Source organism: Xiphophorus couchianus, chromosome 20 (assembly GCF_001444195.1).
Source record: "Xiphophorus couchianus chromosome 20, X_couchianus-1.0, whole genome shotgun sequence".
NCBI lineage: Eukaryota > Metazoa > Chordata > Actinopteri > Cyprinodontiformes > Poeciliidae > Xiphophorus > Xiphophorus couchianus.
Genome location: NC_040247.1, coordinates 22,993,829 through 23,011,189, shown reverse-complemented (window position 1 = coordinate 23,011,189; position 17,361 = coordinate 22,993,829). Strand labels below are relative to the sequence as shown.

General features: G+C 41.1%; 1 protein-coding gene across 1 annotated transcript in view; it reads right to left on the bottom strand.

Moving 5' to 3' along the window:
• The window catches only part of LOC114135859 (RNA-binding protein Musashi homolog 1-like), a 32,149-nt gene extending 15,380 nt beyond the window's left edge, over positions 1–16,769 (bottom strand). Inside the window, exons 1-6 of the mRNA XM_028003516.1 lie at positions 16,596–16,769; positions 15,979–16,019; positions 15,121–15,202; positions 13,947–14,031; positions 2,086–2,127; positions 1,617–1,709 (exon numbers count right to left, since the gene is read on the bottom strand). Coding sequence (XP_027859317.1) covers positions 1,617–1,709; positions 2,086–2,127; positions 13,947–14,031; positions 15,121–15,202; positions 15,979–16,019; positions 16,596–16,660 — 408 coding nt within the window. The 5' untranslated portion in view covers positions 16,661–16,769. The remainder of the gene's footprint in view (positions 1–1,616; positions 1,710–2,085; positions 2,128–13,946; positions 14,032–15,120; positions 15,203–15,978; positions 16,020–16,595) is intronic.
• Positions 16,770–17,361: the final 592 nt, after the last annotated feature.

Below are 17,361 nucleotides of genomic sequence, written 5' to 3'. Positions count from 1 at the left end.
TGCATTAAACCTAGATTACATGTATTTTTGTCCAATGGTGTTTTACCACTTTAACAGTTACTTATGCTCCTCACCATCTCAGCATCCCTCCCTTTTTCTCTGCCCTTCAACCTTCCCAAAGATCCCCTTCCTCTGTCTCCATGGGGGGCTACTTCTTCCCTTTCAGTCCCCTGCCATCTCTCTCTTCTATTCCCCTCCTGCTCTCTTCCTCCTTCCTCCCTCTCCCCCGGTCACTCATCTGTCTCCACAGCATGGGCTTCTTTGACCAAATTTCATTCAAAGAGGCTACAGAAGGACAAACGCTGAGGCTGAAAAACCCCCGGCAATTTGATTGGAAATGAGCAAAACAGCAAAACAAAGGAGGTAAATGAACACTTTCGAGTTAAGGCAGTGGCAGATTAGCAAAACCACCAATGAATGCAGAGTCAGGTTCAGTGTCAACCAGCGTTTTTGTTTTTTTTGCTCCTAATTTTTCCAAAGGAAACTGTTTGGAGCAGAAAAGGTTTGCAGAAATCTCGGGTTGCCCAGAGGCACCTGTTCGTCTGTATGGTGAACCTTCACATGTGTGAGAATACACAGAAAGCCTGCAGTCTGCCACAGGTGATTTGATTAAGCAACAAATAAAAGCTGATATGCTTGTTTTAAAAAAGCGCCATGAGTCGTCTACAGGACGCTAACACCTCAGCTAAGAGCCTAAAAACATAACCAGCAAGAAGGTAAAAAAAAATTTATGAAAAGTTAAGAAATAGTGACAACAATAATGATGAGACCATTTACTTTAAACCTTTATCCTTAAATAATTAATAGTTTCAAGTTGAATTGTTCAAAAATGGTTAAGTTTGAGTAGAACTGTTAGCTAAGCTAGCTAACGGCTAGCCAAACGAGAAGAAAACAAATTTTACATAATTTGTAAAATGAGTCTCCAAAAAATGAGTTGCTAATGAGACAGAATAGAACTTGAACATGTGTTTTACTGTACATAATTCCCCTGCCATTACATATAAAAAATACATAGATATTCTTTGCTAGCTGTATCAAAAAGTAGTAAGAACACATCACAGTAAAAGAGAAGATGGACAAATTTTGTTTATTAGCTGCCCACTGATGGATGTTTGTAATCCCAATTGGAAATAACACTTTTATTTTCTGTTTATTTGATCATATAACTGATAAATCTAATATCTACCCGACTAATTACAATTTCACAAGTTACATAACTTTCAGGCTGACAAATTTGCAAAGCAAGTGTTGTGTGAGAGAAATTGCAGCAGCGATTTTAGTCCCAATCATGGCTGTCTTCGTCATACTTCTCTGCATGCAGGCCTTACATGCAAGTTTATGCAAATGTGTGTTACTCTAGCCCCTTCGACGTCCTTGCAGATTCAGTGCGGAAGTTAGACAGCGACTGCGTATGCCCAACTCATTTTGTGCAAATAACTGATGGATAGTGCATTAATTCCTCAACTCTAATAATGAAAAAATAAAGCAGCAAAAAATGTAACAGCGAGGGCAATGGCATGAAAAGTAAAACAAGCTTGAATTCCATTCAGATGTTTGCCTCCATGAAGGATAACACCAGACTGTGGCCTGAACACAGCATGTTTGTAAAAACTCACCTTTCCAAACTGATCAAAGTATTGCTTCACATCTTCGATGGTCGTATTGACTGAAAGTCCTCCGACAAAGATCTTCTTTGTCCTGGTCACAAGCTAGAAACACAATCAGAACGGGAAGACATCCTTCATGAGACACAGAGACTGTACAAAGGGAGGTGTCACATTTCTGTTTAAGGATTTGCCTGCTAATTCTACGAGTTTGATGTGTGCTCAGATCTGCGTCAGTTCATGTGTGAATCCTATGAATTCATGAGGAAGCAGGAACTAAAATGCATCTGTATCATTTCAGGAGGCAGGTCAGGGGTCAGGGAGCAGAGAACGGGGTCACGGTGTCAGGCTGAACAAGTGAACTGCAGCTCTTTTCTGGTCACGGGCCTGACTCTTATCCTAGCCAACCAGGATGTAGGGATTAGGAGTGATATATGACATCATCACCTCGCTGTTAACTCATTTGTGAGGGGGCACTCACCTTAGGCTGAGCCCGGCGGGGAAACGCCACCTTTGGGTCGATCTGCGGGGGAAAGATTTAAACCCAGTTATAAACGCTGGTGGAGCAGACATAAAATTAAAGATTGATGGATTATTTTAAAGTACAGCGTAAAGCACTGAAGTGATAACCCTTCCCCTCCTGAGTTTGCTGTTTGTGCTTTATAGGGCTTTTCATTTATGTTTAGGCTTAATTACATCCTTTAAAGATCTGCCTCCCACTGAATTACAGCTCATCCAACTTAATGACAAAATGTCAAAATGAATAAAATATACCAAAAGCTGCATTAAGAATTACATTCCTACCCAAAACAAAAAGCAACAACATTATTAACTATTAAACCAAGCCTGTCTGCTCATGTGTGAAAAGTAAGACAAAACTTGCTGTGGACAAACAGTAAAAACAACAAAAAAAATCTAGATGATCTTCAAAACTATAGGGACAATATTCTGTGGACTGAGCATTTTAGTTCATTAACTAAATGTCATCATGTTTGGTGACCACCACCAAACATGGTGACATTTAGTGGTCACATTTAGCGGACATGTAGACTCGCTGCCACAGACAGCGAGTCTACATCTGAATGCCTCAAAATAAGCAAAATGAAGGTTCAAGAGTGGCCTAGCCAAAGTCCTGGGCTTTCATCTGACTGAGATGTTGTGGCATGACGTTAAACAGGCTGAATTTTAAAAAATATTAACAATTAAAACCGTTCTGCAAAGAAGAGTGGGCCAAAACCTGTTCGATGACAGCTATTGTTGCCCAGGACGGTAACAACAGTTAGTAGATTTAGAGGGTTGATTACTTTTTCTCACATGATCAGGTTGTTTTGGATAGTTTTTCATTTACAAAATGAAATCCTTATTATAAAGAAGTTTATTTCTACTTCTGAGGTTATCTTTGATGCTAAACTTTGTTTCAAAATCTAAAACATTTAATGTGGCGACAAAGCAAAAACAAGAAGAAATCTTCATGACGGCAAATAAAATCTTCACAGCTTGGTATTAACACAAGAAATGCAAACTATAATGTGGCAAATTGTCAGGGCTCTGACCTCACCCACCATGAAAATCTTTTATTTATGCAGCAAAGTCACTAAGTCTGGTTCTGCTCTATATTCTGTTCAGAAGCAGCAAATTCTTGCAGTGGTAAATAAAAACCAGAATTAGTCACAACACACAAGTCTGTAAATCTGACTCCTTGGGAAGAAGCACTAAAGTCCTGAAATAGAGCGTATGCTAATCTGTGAATATGTATAGTAGCCCCTTGTTTATGCAAGCCCCTACAAATCCAAACCCAGCAGCCACACAAACAGTCAACGGGAACAAATTAGTCAGCGAGACGACAATTCATACTTTCTCCGAATTTTTTGCTGAGACACAGCCGGACCGCCACGAACTAGACAAAGCGGAGCGGCCTGAGATCTAAAATGAGCATTTAATATTCGGAATACATTTAAGATGAATGTGTTTTTTTTTTTTTTTCTAAGTCTCACAAATCCTGACAACCACCATTTTGGATTAGTCAGATTTGACTGTATCCAGAGTCCCTTCCTCCCCCCCCCACTCCACTGGAATGTCTCAGCAGTGGTCAAGGTTGCAGATAAAATTAGAAATAAATGAGCTTTGAATGTGCTGGCATTTTAATAATGTTAAATATGCAAAGCCCAGCCTGGCATTTTATATTTGCGCGGAATCTCGTGTTATTCACACTCACGCCAGCTGAGAGAGATGATTTTAGGTCACAGGACCTTGTAGTGTATAATAGTCTTAGGGGTTTCCATCTATGTCGCAATAATTGGATCTGTGAAGCAAAGCCTCTTGTGTCTCACATGGCCGCTATTAAGCGTATTGAATTGCAATTGGCAACTATAGTCTGCCCAACAGCCAAAAATAATTAAATATAACGTGGACAATATAGGCATTATTAAATAGGTTCCTCCTTCGACGTTTCTAAAAAGAACCTTTCATCTCTGTACAGTGATAATTGCTCGCTTCTGATGGCAAATACATCCTTTGAGGGCCTGTAAGTGCTTCAGATTTACCAGCACTCGGCGAGCACAACGCTGTGTAACTAAGATGCAGCTGCAGCGCCCTTGAAAGGGATTGCAGAAGGACTTTGCACCTTGAAGTGGGACGCAAAGATGAGAAGAGTCATGTCACCTCCAGCTGGTCTGAGCACAAAGAAGAAGGTGACAGAAGCCGACGGCGACAAACGGCAAACAGCAGCACGACAACGGAGCGAGGTCACACACACACACACACACAAAAAAAGAGGCAACAAAGCAGTTTATTATAGCATCTGCCGCAACTGAGATAAATGTAACCTTATAAATCTGTGTGACTCTGAGATGGTCTTTAAACAGCATGCAGGAAAACATGTTATTCGTACTTAATCAGTGCAGAGCAGAGTACGGAGCACCTGCACTCCAAAAATAGCTTTATATATATATATATATATATATATATATAGTATATATATATATATATACATGAAAAAGAAAGAAAAGACAAATATGTTTATATATTTATTTTCGGTGCAAAGTTGGGGGCATGTTCGTGGGTTTGGTCTGACCAGGAAGTGACTTATAAGCCTCTGGTGTTCAAATCAGCCCACCTGCTCTTAAATGGTCAGACATGACTAGAAAAGTGAAGCCGCCTGAGGCCATAAGAGGCAGAGACACAGACTCACCGTAGGCTGACAGTGACCAGAAGCCGAATCACATTTGGCACAAAAATAAATCACAAAAATAGTAGGGGAAAAAAACCAAAACACTTGTTTGACATTGTTTTGTGATTTCTTGTAATTGTGTCTGCATGACATTTGTCAAATGTCTGGATTCGCTTTGACACCAAATATGTTTTACTGACTAAAATCATTAAACACATCACATCACACTCCACCAATTTTTACTGGAGAGATGTCAAATACTTGAAAATAAAAGAAATCCTGTTAAATAAACACATTAAAGCAGAAAACCTTTTTTTTTTTCCCCCAAGTAAAGCATCCACATCAGCAAAAAAATGTTTCGTTTTGGTCAAATCTAAAATAGAATCTAACAAGATTCACGGGCATAGAGTTTTGGGAAGTATCTGTTTTAGTGGATTATACATCTGTCAAATTACTCTTTTAGTTTCGCTGATTATGGTCAGCGATCGACCACTTAGAAACTAAAAATGAGATATTTTTTCCAGTAAATCGTCAGTACCTCAGAACCACCAGGTCGCACTGAAATGAACACTGTTGAACGAGGAAGGCAAGAGATGATGCCTCAAAGTTGGCTTTTTTTAGCATCAGTATGTTTGCAGATAAAAATAAGTAAAAACAAAACATGTAAAGCCATTTTCAAAGAAAGCTGTATGTGTCCTTTGTCGTAAAACAATTATAAAGTCCAATTATTACCACCATGGTCCATATTGTAAGTCATGGAACACGCTGGGATCAATAGATATTAGAAATATCGCAGTGGAGTATCTGCTTACTCTAAACTAAATGAACTTGTGGGAAAAATCTTGTGATATTGTGCATTTTTACATCATGAGGCATGTGAACAAGCAGGTAAGTTTATTTGTGAATTTGTCTTGTAGAGGACTAAACGAGGCATTCCTTCATTATTTATAGATAACGCTGTCCCATGACCATGAGACTCAAAGAGAAACAGCTCTGTTACCTCTGTATTTTTTAAATTCATTTCATGCATTTATTCTTCATAGTTTTATCATCCTAAAAATGTTTACATTCTTTTAAATTTGTTCAGAAAGAAGAACAAATATATATTTGCCATTACGTTTAGTTCTCAAAGCGAGTTGGGTAAAAACAGTACGGGCAAGTCACAGCTTTACCAAATCATCGCTGAGACAAAAAAAAAAAAAAAATCCAGTGTAGCTGGAAATTAAACAAAAATCAAGAAACTAGACCTTCAGGAAAGTTGGAAAATCTGCATCAGCCAGTAAAAGCCTGATTGATGCATCTTTACATCATTAGAATAGTTTTGCTACCAAAATATAAAATTTTTGAAAATCCTGTCTAACGCAGCACAATAATATCAGGTAGCATTTATTACATTAATGTGACATGTATATATTTTATATTTCCCATTTGACCAAGCACCTCTAAACCTGTACACTACGACAGGTTCTCTAACAAACACCCCAGTGTGATGGTTACCAACTACTCTAGGTTAGACCTAAAGCAACGTCTGCAATAATGCTACTACAGCTACTATCATGCCATGCTGTTAAAAATAATCATTCCACTTGAGTAGAAAAACACAGAATACATCTAAGATGCAATTTCTACATCTGGCTGTTCCCTGAGGGAGGCAAAAAAATAATAATAAAATAAATGAAAACTAAAGCATCTATCAGAGTGGCGGATTAGCCTCGAGGAGGACAGAAAGGCCACAAAGCAAAAAGAGGGGTGGGGGAGATGTAGCCAGGTCACTGTTTTCAACACTCAGAAATAACTCTTCAGAGGCTTGATGTGTGACGAGAAGCAGTCAGGCTTGTGAAATTGTAGATAGTAATAAAAAAAATAATAAGATGTAACAGGAAGGGGAAAAAAGTTGCCTGAGCCTGACAGAGAAGAGTTACAACCGAGTGTTCGTGAAATGGTCTGACTAACATCCTGCTTCATGACATCCAACCTCCGCTCAATCTAAGCAGCAAAGTGACAGCAGGGCCTAAATTATGATTTAATTCTCTCTTCTTTTTTTTTTTTTTTTTTAGTGGTTTAGCTTTTAAAATCTACACTAATCTACAACAAATAGTCACCTCGCTTGGCACTGCGCATCCACCAGTGTAACAAACTGGAAAAAAAACAAAAATAGTACAAAGGACAGAGGGTCAAATAAATAGACGGAGAGGTAGAAAGCAGAAATAGACGTTGAGGATGAGAGAAAAGACAGGAAGAGAGAGAAGGTGTTCATTTGTAAAACAGTCAGCCCATGAGAAAGTGGGCATGTCCGGCGCTGCGGTGCAGCGGGGCCGTCCCAGCAGGCAGCCCCTCTGATTTCATTAATTAACAGGACAAAGACTGCAAAACAGATGGGCCCCGCAGAGGAACCGGGGCTCCTGAGTGACCCTCCCAGTCACGCATACGTATATGCTCACATGGATTTCCATGCAATGCAGCGCAAATGTCACACAAACACAAGCATGCACTTTTAATCACCGACTGAAGCGGCTTTATGACGGGTTTGCCTCTTCTGGACACTCTGGTCGAGTCGCCAACCAAATGGCAAACAGCCACACTGATAAAAAGGCACCACAGGCCGCCACATCATGGCAGCACAATCAATACAGACTAAACAAAAAGCTATAAACACAAGAGGAGAGGAAAAAGGGGGAACTTGGCATGTCGATGAGTGAGGGAAGGGCACTTGGTTTGGGCCGAGGCCAGCAGGGTCGACCTGCGCAGACGAACAACGGTGGAGTAATTAGTTAACGAAGGGTAGGGATGGGTTGCCGGCGCTAATGAGGGCCGGCAACCCAACCTTACCCTAACCCCGTAACCTTCCCAACAGGGCTGGGCGCTGAGCACGTCCTGGTCCCACCTTAAGAGCAGGTCTGAGCTGTATCCACAGATCTGAGGCCGACGCATGAACCTCGGAAGGCCAATCTAGTTTGTTTCCTTCAATCCGATTAGTTGCTTTTCAGATCCATACTGATTACGGCACAGGAGCTGAGCCTTCCCCCTCCTCCTCTCCTATTCTCTTCCAACCCCCCAGCTCCAGTTTTGTCCACGTCAGCATTAACAGCTAATCTTCCAGTCGAAGGGCCACCGCTAGCATTCAAGCTCTAGTAACCAGGTGTTGGAGCAGAAGCCCGCACAAAGTCTTGCATCTTTATGTTACAGTCACAAACTGTGTGTCTTATTGGATATACCAAGACAAGGTGGTGCATTATTGTGAAGTGGAAGGAATATGATTTGAAAAGTGATGTGTGCTTGTGTTTTTTAAGCCTCTCTTTATTCTGATTCCTCTACATAAAATCTGTAAATAAAAAAAATAAAAGATGTAATCATTTAAAGTATGTGAAATTTATGTTTATTTTGAACTTTTTTCATTAAAAACTGCCATTTTCTGTATTTCCTCGTCATGCATTCACAGCCAATCATTTTCTGCTTTTCAGTAACGTAATTGCTGATCTAGATTCTGATTTTTATCAAACTCAGAGACATGCGTCGATGTACATGCTAGTTGTTGTACCAAAACATGAACACCAGAGACTAGATTTTAGTGTTGATGGTTTTTAGTGTTGTTGTTGTTTAGAGAGAAAGAAAAAAGCTGATTTTCTTTTTACCCTTTGACCTGCCAATCAGCGTTCAGAGCCAATCGGGAGATAATAAGATGATGAATTGGTCCGTCACTATTTACAAAATTATATGTTGAACCTATCCCTCTAATTGAATAACAACATTAAGTGATCACACATTACTGACTCATCGCCACTGGACGCACTGCCCATGAGGCTCAACAATCCATCACTCATAACACGCCCAGCGTTTATGGGTAACTGGAACCAGAGACGGTCCGTTTTCTGGGAACATGTGCTCCCGTCTCTTCCTAATCCTGTAGCTGGTTTCAGCGAAGCATTTCGCGGAGAAAAACAAACACCGTACCAGCCATGCCCCCTCCGCGTCCAGAAAAACACAACTGCACACCACGGTCCCGAGGCAATACTTTGCCCCCGACAGGAAATCTAACCTCCAACCAGAAACAGCAGCCTCACCAGACCTCTCTCCCTGAAAACAATCAGCAACCTCCTGTTTGTTTTACGGATTTATAATGCTCTGTTGATATTTCACCTGTGACTTTCAGCGTTTTTAAACGAGGATTAAAAACAATCCAGGACATAACAGCACTGTAAATGTTTAATAACCTTTTTAACCACTGGCATGGACCTTGCACCAGCTAATGCAGTTTCCCTCTCGCCCTGTGAGCCTCGCTGCTTCGATAAACAGCCCTCTCATGCACCTTCCCTTGGCTCCAGCGTTGCCCCTTTGTGGCTTTCGCCAGGCTTGGCGTTAGAGGGCAAAAACAACGGAGCATCGAATATTCTTCCTCAATCCCGAGAGAGACGTCTTATTTGTTGTTGTTTGTTTTAACTGATCTATTTTTTTTCTGTGTTGCAGGAAAAAAAGAAAGTAATACGTTGATTTTAGCAACACTGAACATGATGTTCATCTATTTCAGATCAATTATTTTTTTATGTGGTGTGTCTGGAAAAAGGCCACAGCTGAGAAAACATGTAAACTCCTGCAGCTGCATTTTGCGAATATGGTCTGAACGAAGAACAAAAATCAACGTTTTCCAGCTCTGAGTAAGAAAAAACAAACCAAGATCAGCATCTGACCCATTAACATTATTATTATTGTTTAGCCAGAGGCAGTCTAAGACTGTATGGTGCCCCAGGCAGCATCTTTTTTAGTTTTTGGGGGGAGATTAACCTCACAACATTGGAAGCTCAAAACATTGTCCTGAGCTGTATGCAACGAAATTTTGTTCTGTATACACCCTGTGCATGCAAAATGACAATAAAGTCAGTCTAAGTCTAAGTCTAAGAGATGAAGAACTCAAGGGGGGGGGGGGGGGGTTGCATTTAGTTCAGCATATAACCCACACCACCACAGCCATTGTTTTATTGGGCATTTAACACCTGTACTTCATTGTTTACCAGTAGGAAAACCAGAGCATATGCCTGTATGAGTTGTTCCTGTATACCTGTGGCTCACTGTAGTGGAAAAACATCACTAAAAAAGTAGCAATCAATAAAAAAAATATATATGGATTATTAGGTATGACATTTTAACATTACTGGGATCTTCATGTGCAGATTTGAAACAAAAATATAGTAGAAACAAATACTGCATAGGATAATATTTTTTTATTTCCTCTCCCTGGTTTTTAAAGAATTGCATTTAGAGCATAAAATGTTTGCTCTAGCTGTCTGTTCAGATTTCTAGCCTGCAGTCCACGGCTTTACAGCCAACTGTAGTTTAACAAACTCTAATAAGAGAAAAGGACGGTCCTCCTTTAAATTTCACTCTCAATATGTCCACATTTTACAAACAGTCAAATTAGTCAACAAAAATTCTTATAAGCAACGGGGAAAGTTTAGCTTGTTTTCAGCCATGTGACCAGCAGTGGACGGCAGCAGACGGTGGAGGGGCAGTAATACATCAGGAAAGATATACCAGAATATTTCAACAGTTTTGAAAGCCTTTTAGCCCTTGATTTCTAAGATCATGAACCTGCCTAAACCCACCCATAAATTCATCTTTACATAAAATAAATGTTGCTCACATTAGTCTCTTCACAACAAATGGCAGCAAATTTTCTTATTTGGCCTTGCAGCCGCTTCTGGTGCACACTGTTTTAAAAGCAAAATCAGCTAGAGTTGGAACATCAGGAACCAATTACATCGTTGTGCTTATGAGCAACCACAGAAAATGGCCAGTTATTGAGGTTTATTTGTAGCTCCACTGAGACTGAAATAATAAATAATCCAGTTCAGACACAGTAGGCAAAAACAAACAAAGGGCATTAAATTATATCTGTTAACATCACATTTTATTATAAATGTATTTGCCAGGTTTTTCAAACTGACAATACATCTAAATTTTTTAAGTTTTTAGTATTTTCTTTCAAAATATTATGTTTAGAGACCTAAATAAATGTTTTTTTTTTTTTTTTTTTTTAACTTAACCTGATTGGGTTTTATTTAAACAAAAAAGCCCAAATTTAACCCTCTTGCTGCAAAATAAACGGCTTTGGTGTTAGAAATAGAAAATTAACAACTGCTAAATTTAGAACTGCATTTTGCAGAACCTATTTACAGCAGTAGAGTGATGTGTGGTGCTCCTTCCTTAGGCTATACAGAAAAAAATATTTACAAGCAGGTAAATTTGTCATTCTTTCAAACAAACAAAAAGCCAGCTGTCCAGCAGTCCACAGCAATAGGTGGTGAAAGAGTAATGCTGTGTTGATCTATGCATCATACAGCCCCCTAAATAAGCTAAGCTGACTTTTAGATTAGACCATCCAGATACTTATTTGCTCCTACCGACTACTTTTCTATTTTTAATTTAGTTCAGTCCAATTATATTTGATATCCTGAATATTCAGAAATAAGTGTTTCATTTTAGTTTTATTGTTTTTCATCCATTTTGTACAAGTAATTCAGTACAATATACACATCATTTATGGATGCCCAACGAAACCTGTAATTGGTATGTAATTGTTAAATATTGCAATAATGTTTTTCATTTTAACAACACACTCCACCCTTGTCTGAGCTTTAGCATCTCAACCACTGACAAATATAAAAAGGTGCTGGCATGAAGGGCGCTAAATGGCTTTTCAACTGATCAAAAACATTACTGGCATGCAGAATGTGAAGGCATTGCACCTGAAACATAATCTCCCTCCAAATATTGCATGCAAGCGCTAAGACTCTAAGACCTGGAAGTTACTCATCAAAACTGCAAATGGACATATAATAAACCGCTAACAAAATTGAAAGCGAAAGATGTTGGTTTGCATGTTATTTTGTGGTACGAAATACTGTAGATATGAAGACATTTTTACTTTTACTAATTATTCTTACCCGCTAAGCAATAATCTAACTTTGGATAGTCATTGTCTTCTATTTTATTGATTTGCAAAACTTTTTTTCTGTGTCTACTCTCGGCAAACAGAACACACGGATCTCTGTTTTATCAACAAAGTTGCTGTATTCTGCAGACTTTAAAGAACAGGTGGACCGAGGGCTGATTTTGAGTAGCAGTTTCTGATTAGCTGTGGCCCTATTTATTTAGAAATTAAACCGAAAGCAAAAAAAAACTTAGTCAACTAAAGATAAGTACTTTGGTTCTGCCTAACATTTTCTATTTTATGTAGATTTTGTCTGCGGACACTGGCTGTGCTGGTGGGTCAGATTTGTTCCCACCAGCACAGGTGGTGGGTATTTTATGTGAGGTTTGGACTCATAAAATCAGTCCATGGGCCACAAAAGGCCCACAGGCCTCACCTTGAACACTTCTGATTTAGATCGGTCGAATAATGGGAAAACTCTGAGGAATTGAAAAAAACATAACATCTTAGGCATATATTTTTTTTATCATTTTACCAAATGATAAAAACATTAAAGACACTATATTTATGATACAATAATGTTCATTCATATCCTCACATTCCTATGCCGTGCTTGGGGCCTAAAAGAACATTCTGTTCGCTGATCTGTTTATGAATATAAAAAAAATAGTGGGAGTTTTAATGAGAAGTAAAAGAAAATTTCATCTTTTCAGTATATGACTTGCCTATAAAAGCCGGTCAAAGAGGAAATCGGCAGATTCCAATCTCTGACTGACTGCTGAGTCTCCAGTTTTCATATCGTTACATCCCCGCAAAGTATTTTGGTTTATAACAGGGCAGCATCTAATCCCCACCAGCGACCTGCCAAGCTGAGCTTCCAAAATCACACACACACACGCGCCCACACACCAACACACATAAACAGGGTTCTGACTTTCAGATACTTCAGCAGCACCTAGTTTTAAGAGGTAATATGACTCAGTTGCTCAGAGCCTACTTTGAAGCAAACACAGCAACAGGCATGTTGTAATGAATCTAATAACGGTCGTAAAAAAATAAAAATAAAAATGATAACAATCTTCAAATATTTGCAAGCTGCAGCTTTGAAATAATGAGATGTATAAAAAATGAAAGTCTGGCATGACTTGACATTATCTCTCCGTGTCAGAGCTGTGCCGCCTGACTGGGTCCAGCGCCTTAAGTTAATGCAAAATAGCTGAGAAGTTGTTATGGAGACATGAATCCCATTGGGTTGTGCTGCTACAGCACCGTCTCCAGAGGCTGGCGTCACCCCCAGCAACAGACTTGCTCCAACAACTGCACCCAACTCTACCTTTCCTCCACCCCAGGGCTCTGCTGCCATTCTGTGCCACCAATTTTCACTCTCAAATGATCCTATTGTGCATGCATGCGTGTGTGCGTTTGCGTGTGTGTGTGTGTGTGCGAGTTCAAGCTGACGAAGACACACCCAGTCCCCGCTCCCACACTCAATCTACATGACCAAGACAGCAACATTCACACCTTCCTGGATATTCAAATCTCAGTCAGCAGCTCAGAGTCACACCAGACACAAGCCGCTGGGATTCACACGTCCTCTCATGCCTTTTCTTTCTCCGCTCCCCTGATATTTATTAATAAAACCAAACACAAGCATGACCTTCTTTCTGGCAAAGGGTCTGTCCCATTTACCCACATTTAAATTTTCATGCTCCATGAGTGTAGGAGGGGGGATTTATTTTATTTTTTTTTCTTTACAGGAACATCTCAATTCCCTGCAAAATCTCAACAGTTGCATCCATGTTGAAGAGAAGACCTCACAGGCTGAATCTTCCCGGGCTGGGACTCAACGCTAACAACTTTTTCCTTCCCTAAAACTCAGCTGAAACAACTTCTGTGCGCTCTGTGCTGTGCATAAAACCTGCGAGGGGTGTTAGCAGGGGCTCCCGCTACCCCATTCAGGTCCCCCAGGTAACCATGGCAATGAAGACCAAGAAAGAACGCTTTCATGTTGGCGCCCTGAACCGGGATTTGGAGGGGGGAAATGAGCAGACAGGAGAAGAAGAAGGAGGAGGGAAGGGTGGCTGCTCCAAAATGCACTCCTAAACTTTACAAGCCATACAGTGGGAGGCAAAATGCACAGAGAGGCAGGAAGAATAATAAAAAGAAAATGTTTTTTTTTTTAAAAACACAAAACATGCTGATAGAAAAAGTTAGCTAGCCATAAAGCGCTTCTAAATAGAAAACTCACCGTTTTGGAATCCAATTCATGTCTGTTTTGTGCCAAAACCTTTTCCACACCGGCCTGATCTGCGTATGTAACGAAGCCGAACCCCCTGCAAGAGGAGAGGAACGAAATAAACTCACACATGCAGCCATCTTTGGTGGAGAAGCTCAGTGGTCCCGCCAAGGGGGTCCTATATGAGTAATTTTCCACAAGTATGAACTCAAAGCTAGAGAACAAGCTTCAGCTAGTAGCAATCACTCCCCCTGTTGCTACCACCAGACAACGTAATAATTACTAAAGCTACTAAATGTGGTGATTTGAACAGAGAGTCACCAATCATGCTTTTCATGGATCAATTTCCTTGAGGTCTAACCTCCTGATTCCTGACTACAACGCATGATAGTGATGTAAAATCTGTAAAGTGTTGCAGGTTCTTTGACAGAGATATTTGTGGGTGGAGAACCCAAAAACTGTACTCAAGTAAGAGTAGCACTGCGTCAAAAAAAAAAAAAGAGTAAAAAGTAGCTGTAGTAAAAAGAAATTACGCAAGAGTGAAAAAGAGTATTTGGTGAAAAGGCTGCTGAGGTTCTGATCATAAGATCAATCATTTAATATTTAAAAATCATCAGCTGGACCAAAATTTTAAATTATGTGAATGTGGTGGTAGTTTGAGGACCAAATTCAAAATAATTCATACAAATAACATCATAACAAAAAACAAAACAAAAATCAATTTCTTTCAGTATAAAATGTATGAAACGTTAACAGAAACTGCAGGTGTGTGTCTGTGTCTGGTGGGTTTTTGAGTTAAAACAAGCTTGTTCTTCATTCAGTGAAGTTACTCACAAGTGTCCAGAAATTTTTAGTCCAGTCAGAGTAGCGACACTTCATAATAAGTGAAAGTAAAAAGTTCAGCATAGTAAGAAAAATACTCCTGAAAGCACATCAAGTAAACGTAACTAGTTACTACCCAACTCGGCATATAGATATATATATTTAAATTAAATTATGTTATGTTATGTCTCTATGTATCAACTAGCCCCTCGTGCCCGCAGAAAATGATCAGTGGTCACCATCTGGTCACACACCCCCGGTTCAAAAACTTTCTAGGGGCGCCCCTGGAGAATAAGCGTGGATAGCAGGCATGAGGCATCCAGTGATAGGACGGCGGGGCGCACACGCCTCCTTTCCCTCTTACCTCGACCGCTTGGTAACGGGATCCCGCATCACCATGCACTCCTTCACCTCGCCAAATTTGCAGAAGTACTCTCTCAAGCCTTCTGCGGAAGACAACGAGGACAGCGAACTGTTAAATAAACTCAGGAAGGGGGACAAGTTCTCCCTGCAGACACCCTCCCCATACACACACACACACACACACATGTGTTGCTGGGGTGGCCGGAGAGAAACAATGGGGTCGGGGTGGACCACGTTGTGTTTGCGTCCCTCCAGACCTTCCAGATTACAGCGAAGGCCACACAAAAAAAAAAAAACAAGATTGCAGGTTTAGAGCAGCAGGATCTGTGGGATAATAACACGGCTAACTAGAATAAACCGTGAGCATGCGTGTCTCCAAGAATAAATGACTAACGATGAGAGGAACACTGAGAGGAAAACAACGGGAGCGTGGGAATAAGCAGGAGCACAACTTCGGCTTTGCCTCCGAATAATCGATAACTTTTATCATGTGCGTATTTATCTTAATAGAGGTGAAAACATCTGTTATTATAACTGCGCAAACGAGCGCACATGCGGGAGGAACCAAAAAAAAAGAAAGAAGAGGGAGTGAGGGAGGTTGGGGGGGTGAGAGGGGCAGGCAGACGAGTCTAGTTGTACGTGTGCACGATTTCCAGTGTTAATCTCCTGCGTCTCTGCAAGTCTTAAATCCTGAGAGCTGATCCTCGGCGAACAGCAGCCTTTCTGTGTTTGAACTGTACACGGGCTTTCTGTGCAACTTCAAGAAGCATGGAAGCTGCGCGTTTTCACAGAGAGAGAGGGAGAGAGAGGGAGGTTGTTTCATCCAGACAGTGTTAAAGTAGAGTGCGGGACAGCTCACCTTGTGTTGTCTGCCAACTCAGACCCCCGATGAACATTTTGCTGAATGAGAGAAACACAAGCCGCATGTAAGTCACACAGCACAAAGCGCCTCTTCCCCCAGCACATTTACGAGCAAATCTGGAGGGTTTCTCTGTGTAATCTAGCATCAGTAAAGTAAAGAAGAAAAGCATCGGCCATGTTGCGAAGTCACCCATCGGCCGGCCGGGCCGTTATAATCCCCCAGAGGAGGAGGAATAAATAATAATGGTGATAATACGAGACGGGGATGATGGAGAAGTTGCAGCGTGGCCATTTGGAGGAACACGGCGAGAAATAAACAAACAAGAAGGATGAGGAGGAAGGGAGGCAGGCAGGCGGAAAGAAGCGGTGCGTCTGTGTCTCCTCCGGAGAGTGGATCCATCCCACACACACATACACACACACACATTCAGAGAGAGAGAGAGAGAGAGAGAGAGAGAGACGCACACAGACATACACACACACACACACACACACACACACACGCAGCGTGCTCGTCTTTTGTCTCGGCGCGGAACTCCACTAAAGTCCAAGGTGAACTCAAAAAACGGGTCCAGAAAAAGCAAACGCGGCGGCGCTCCGGACCGGCTCGTTTACCAGGGGTCGTGGGGGGAGTTGTCCGTGCCGGAGGACAGGCTGCTCTGGCTCCCTTCCGTATCCATTCTGCTCTCCTGCTGCTGTGGTTCCCGCACTGGTGAGGCGAGGAGAGGCAGTGAGGCTTCCACCGCTGCTGCTGCTCCAGACTCAGGGGCGGGCAGGCTCGATGAGAGCAGCAGCAGCGGGAGGAGGAGGAGGAGGAGGTGGAGGACGGGGGGAGGAGGAGAGGGGCAGCCGAGGTGGGGGTGGGGGAGGATGAAAAGAGGAGGGGAGAGTGAGGAAACACACGAATGTGCAGGCGAGCTCGGGGAGAAACTCCGCCCTCTACCTCAGTTTCTCCCGTAGCCTCAGACCTCCCCTCCCCTTTCCTCTGCCCCGTCCCTCCCGCGCATTGGCTGGCTGTGTTCATGCTGCCTGCCAGTGGCGCTGCCTCTGTAGTGTTTCCCCGCCGTTCCTGTCATTGGCTGATCACAGCAGCATGGTCCATTAAAGAGTATTGAGTGGAGCGGGACCCACAGTGTCCTCTGCCAATTCGGTAACCTGTAGGCTAGTGGAATTACAACAGCAAATGGAGGACATGATTTTATTTATATATATATATATATATATATATATATATATATATATATATATATATATATATATATATATATATATATATATGCAGCTGCATTTTACTGTTATTAAAAAATAATAATAAAAAAAAGAAATAATAATAATAATAATATGGTTGTACATTCATTAGCAGAAATACTCGGTCAAAAAC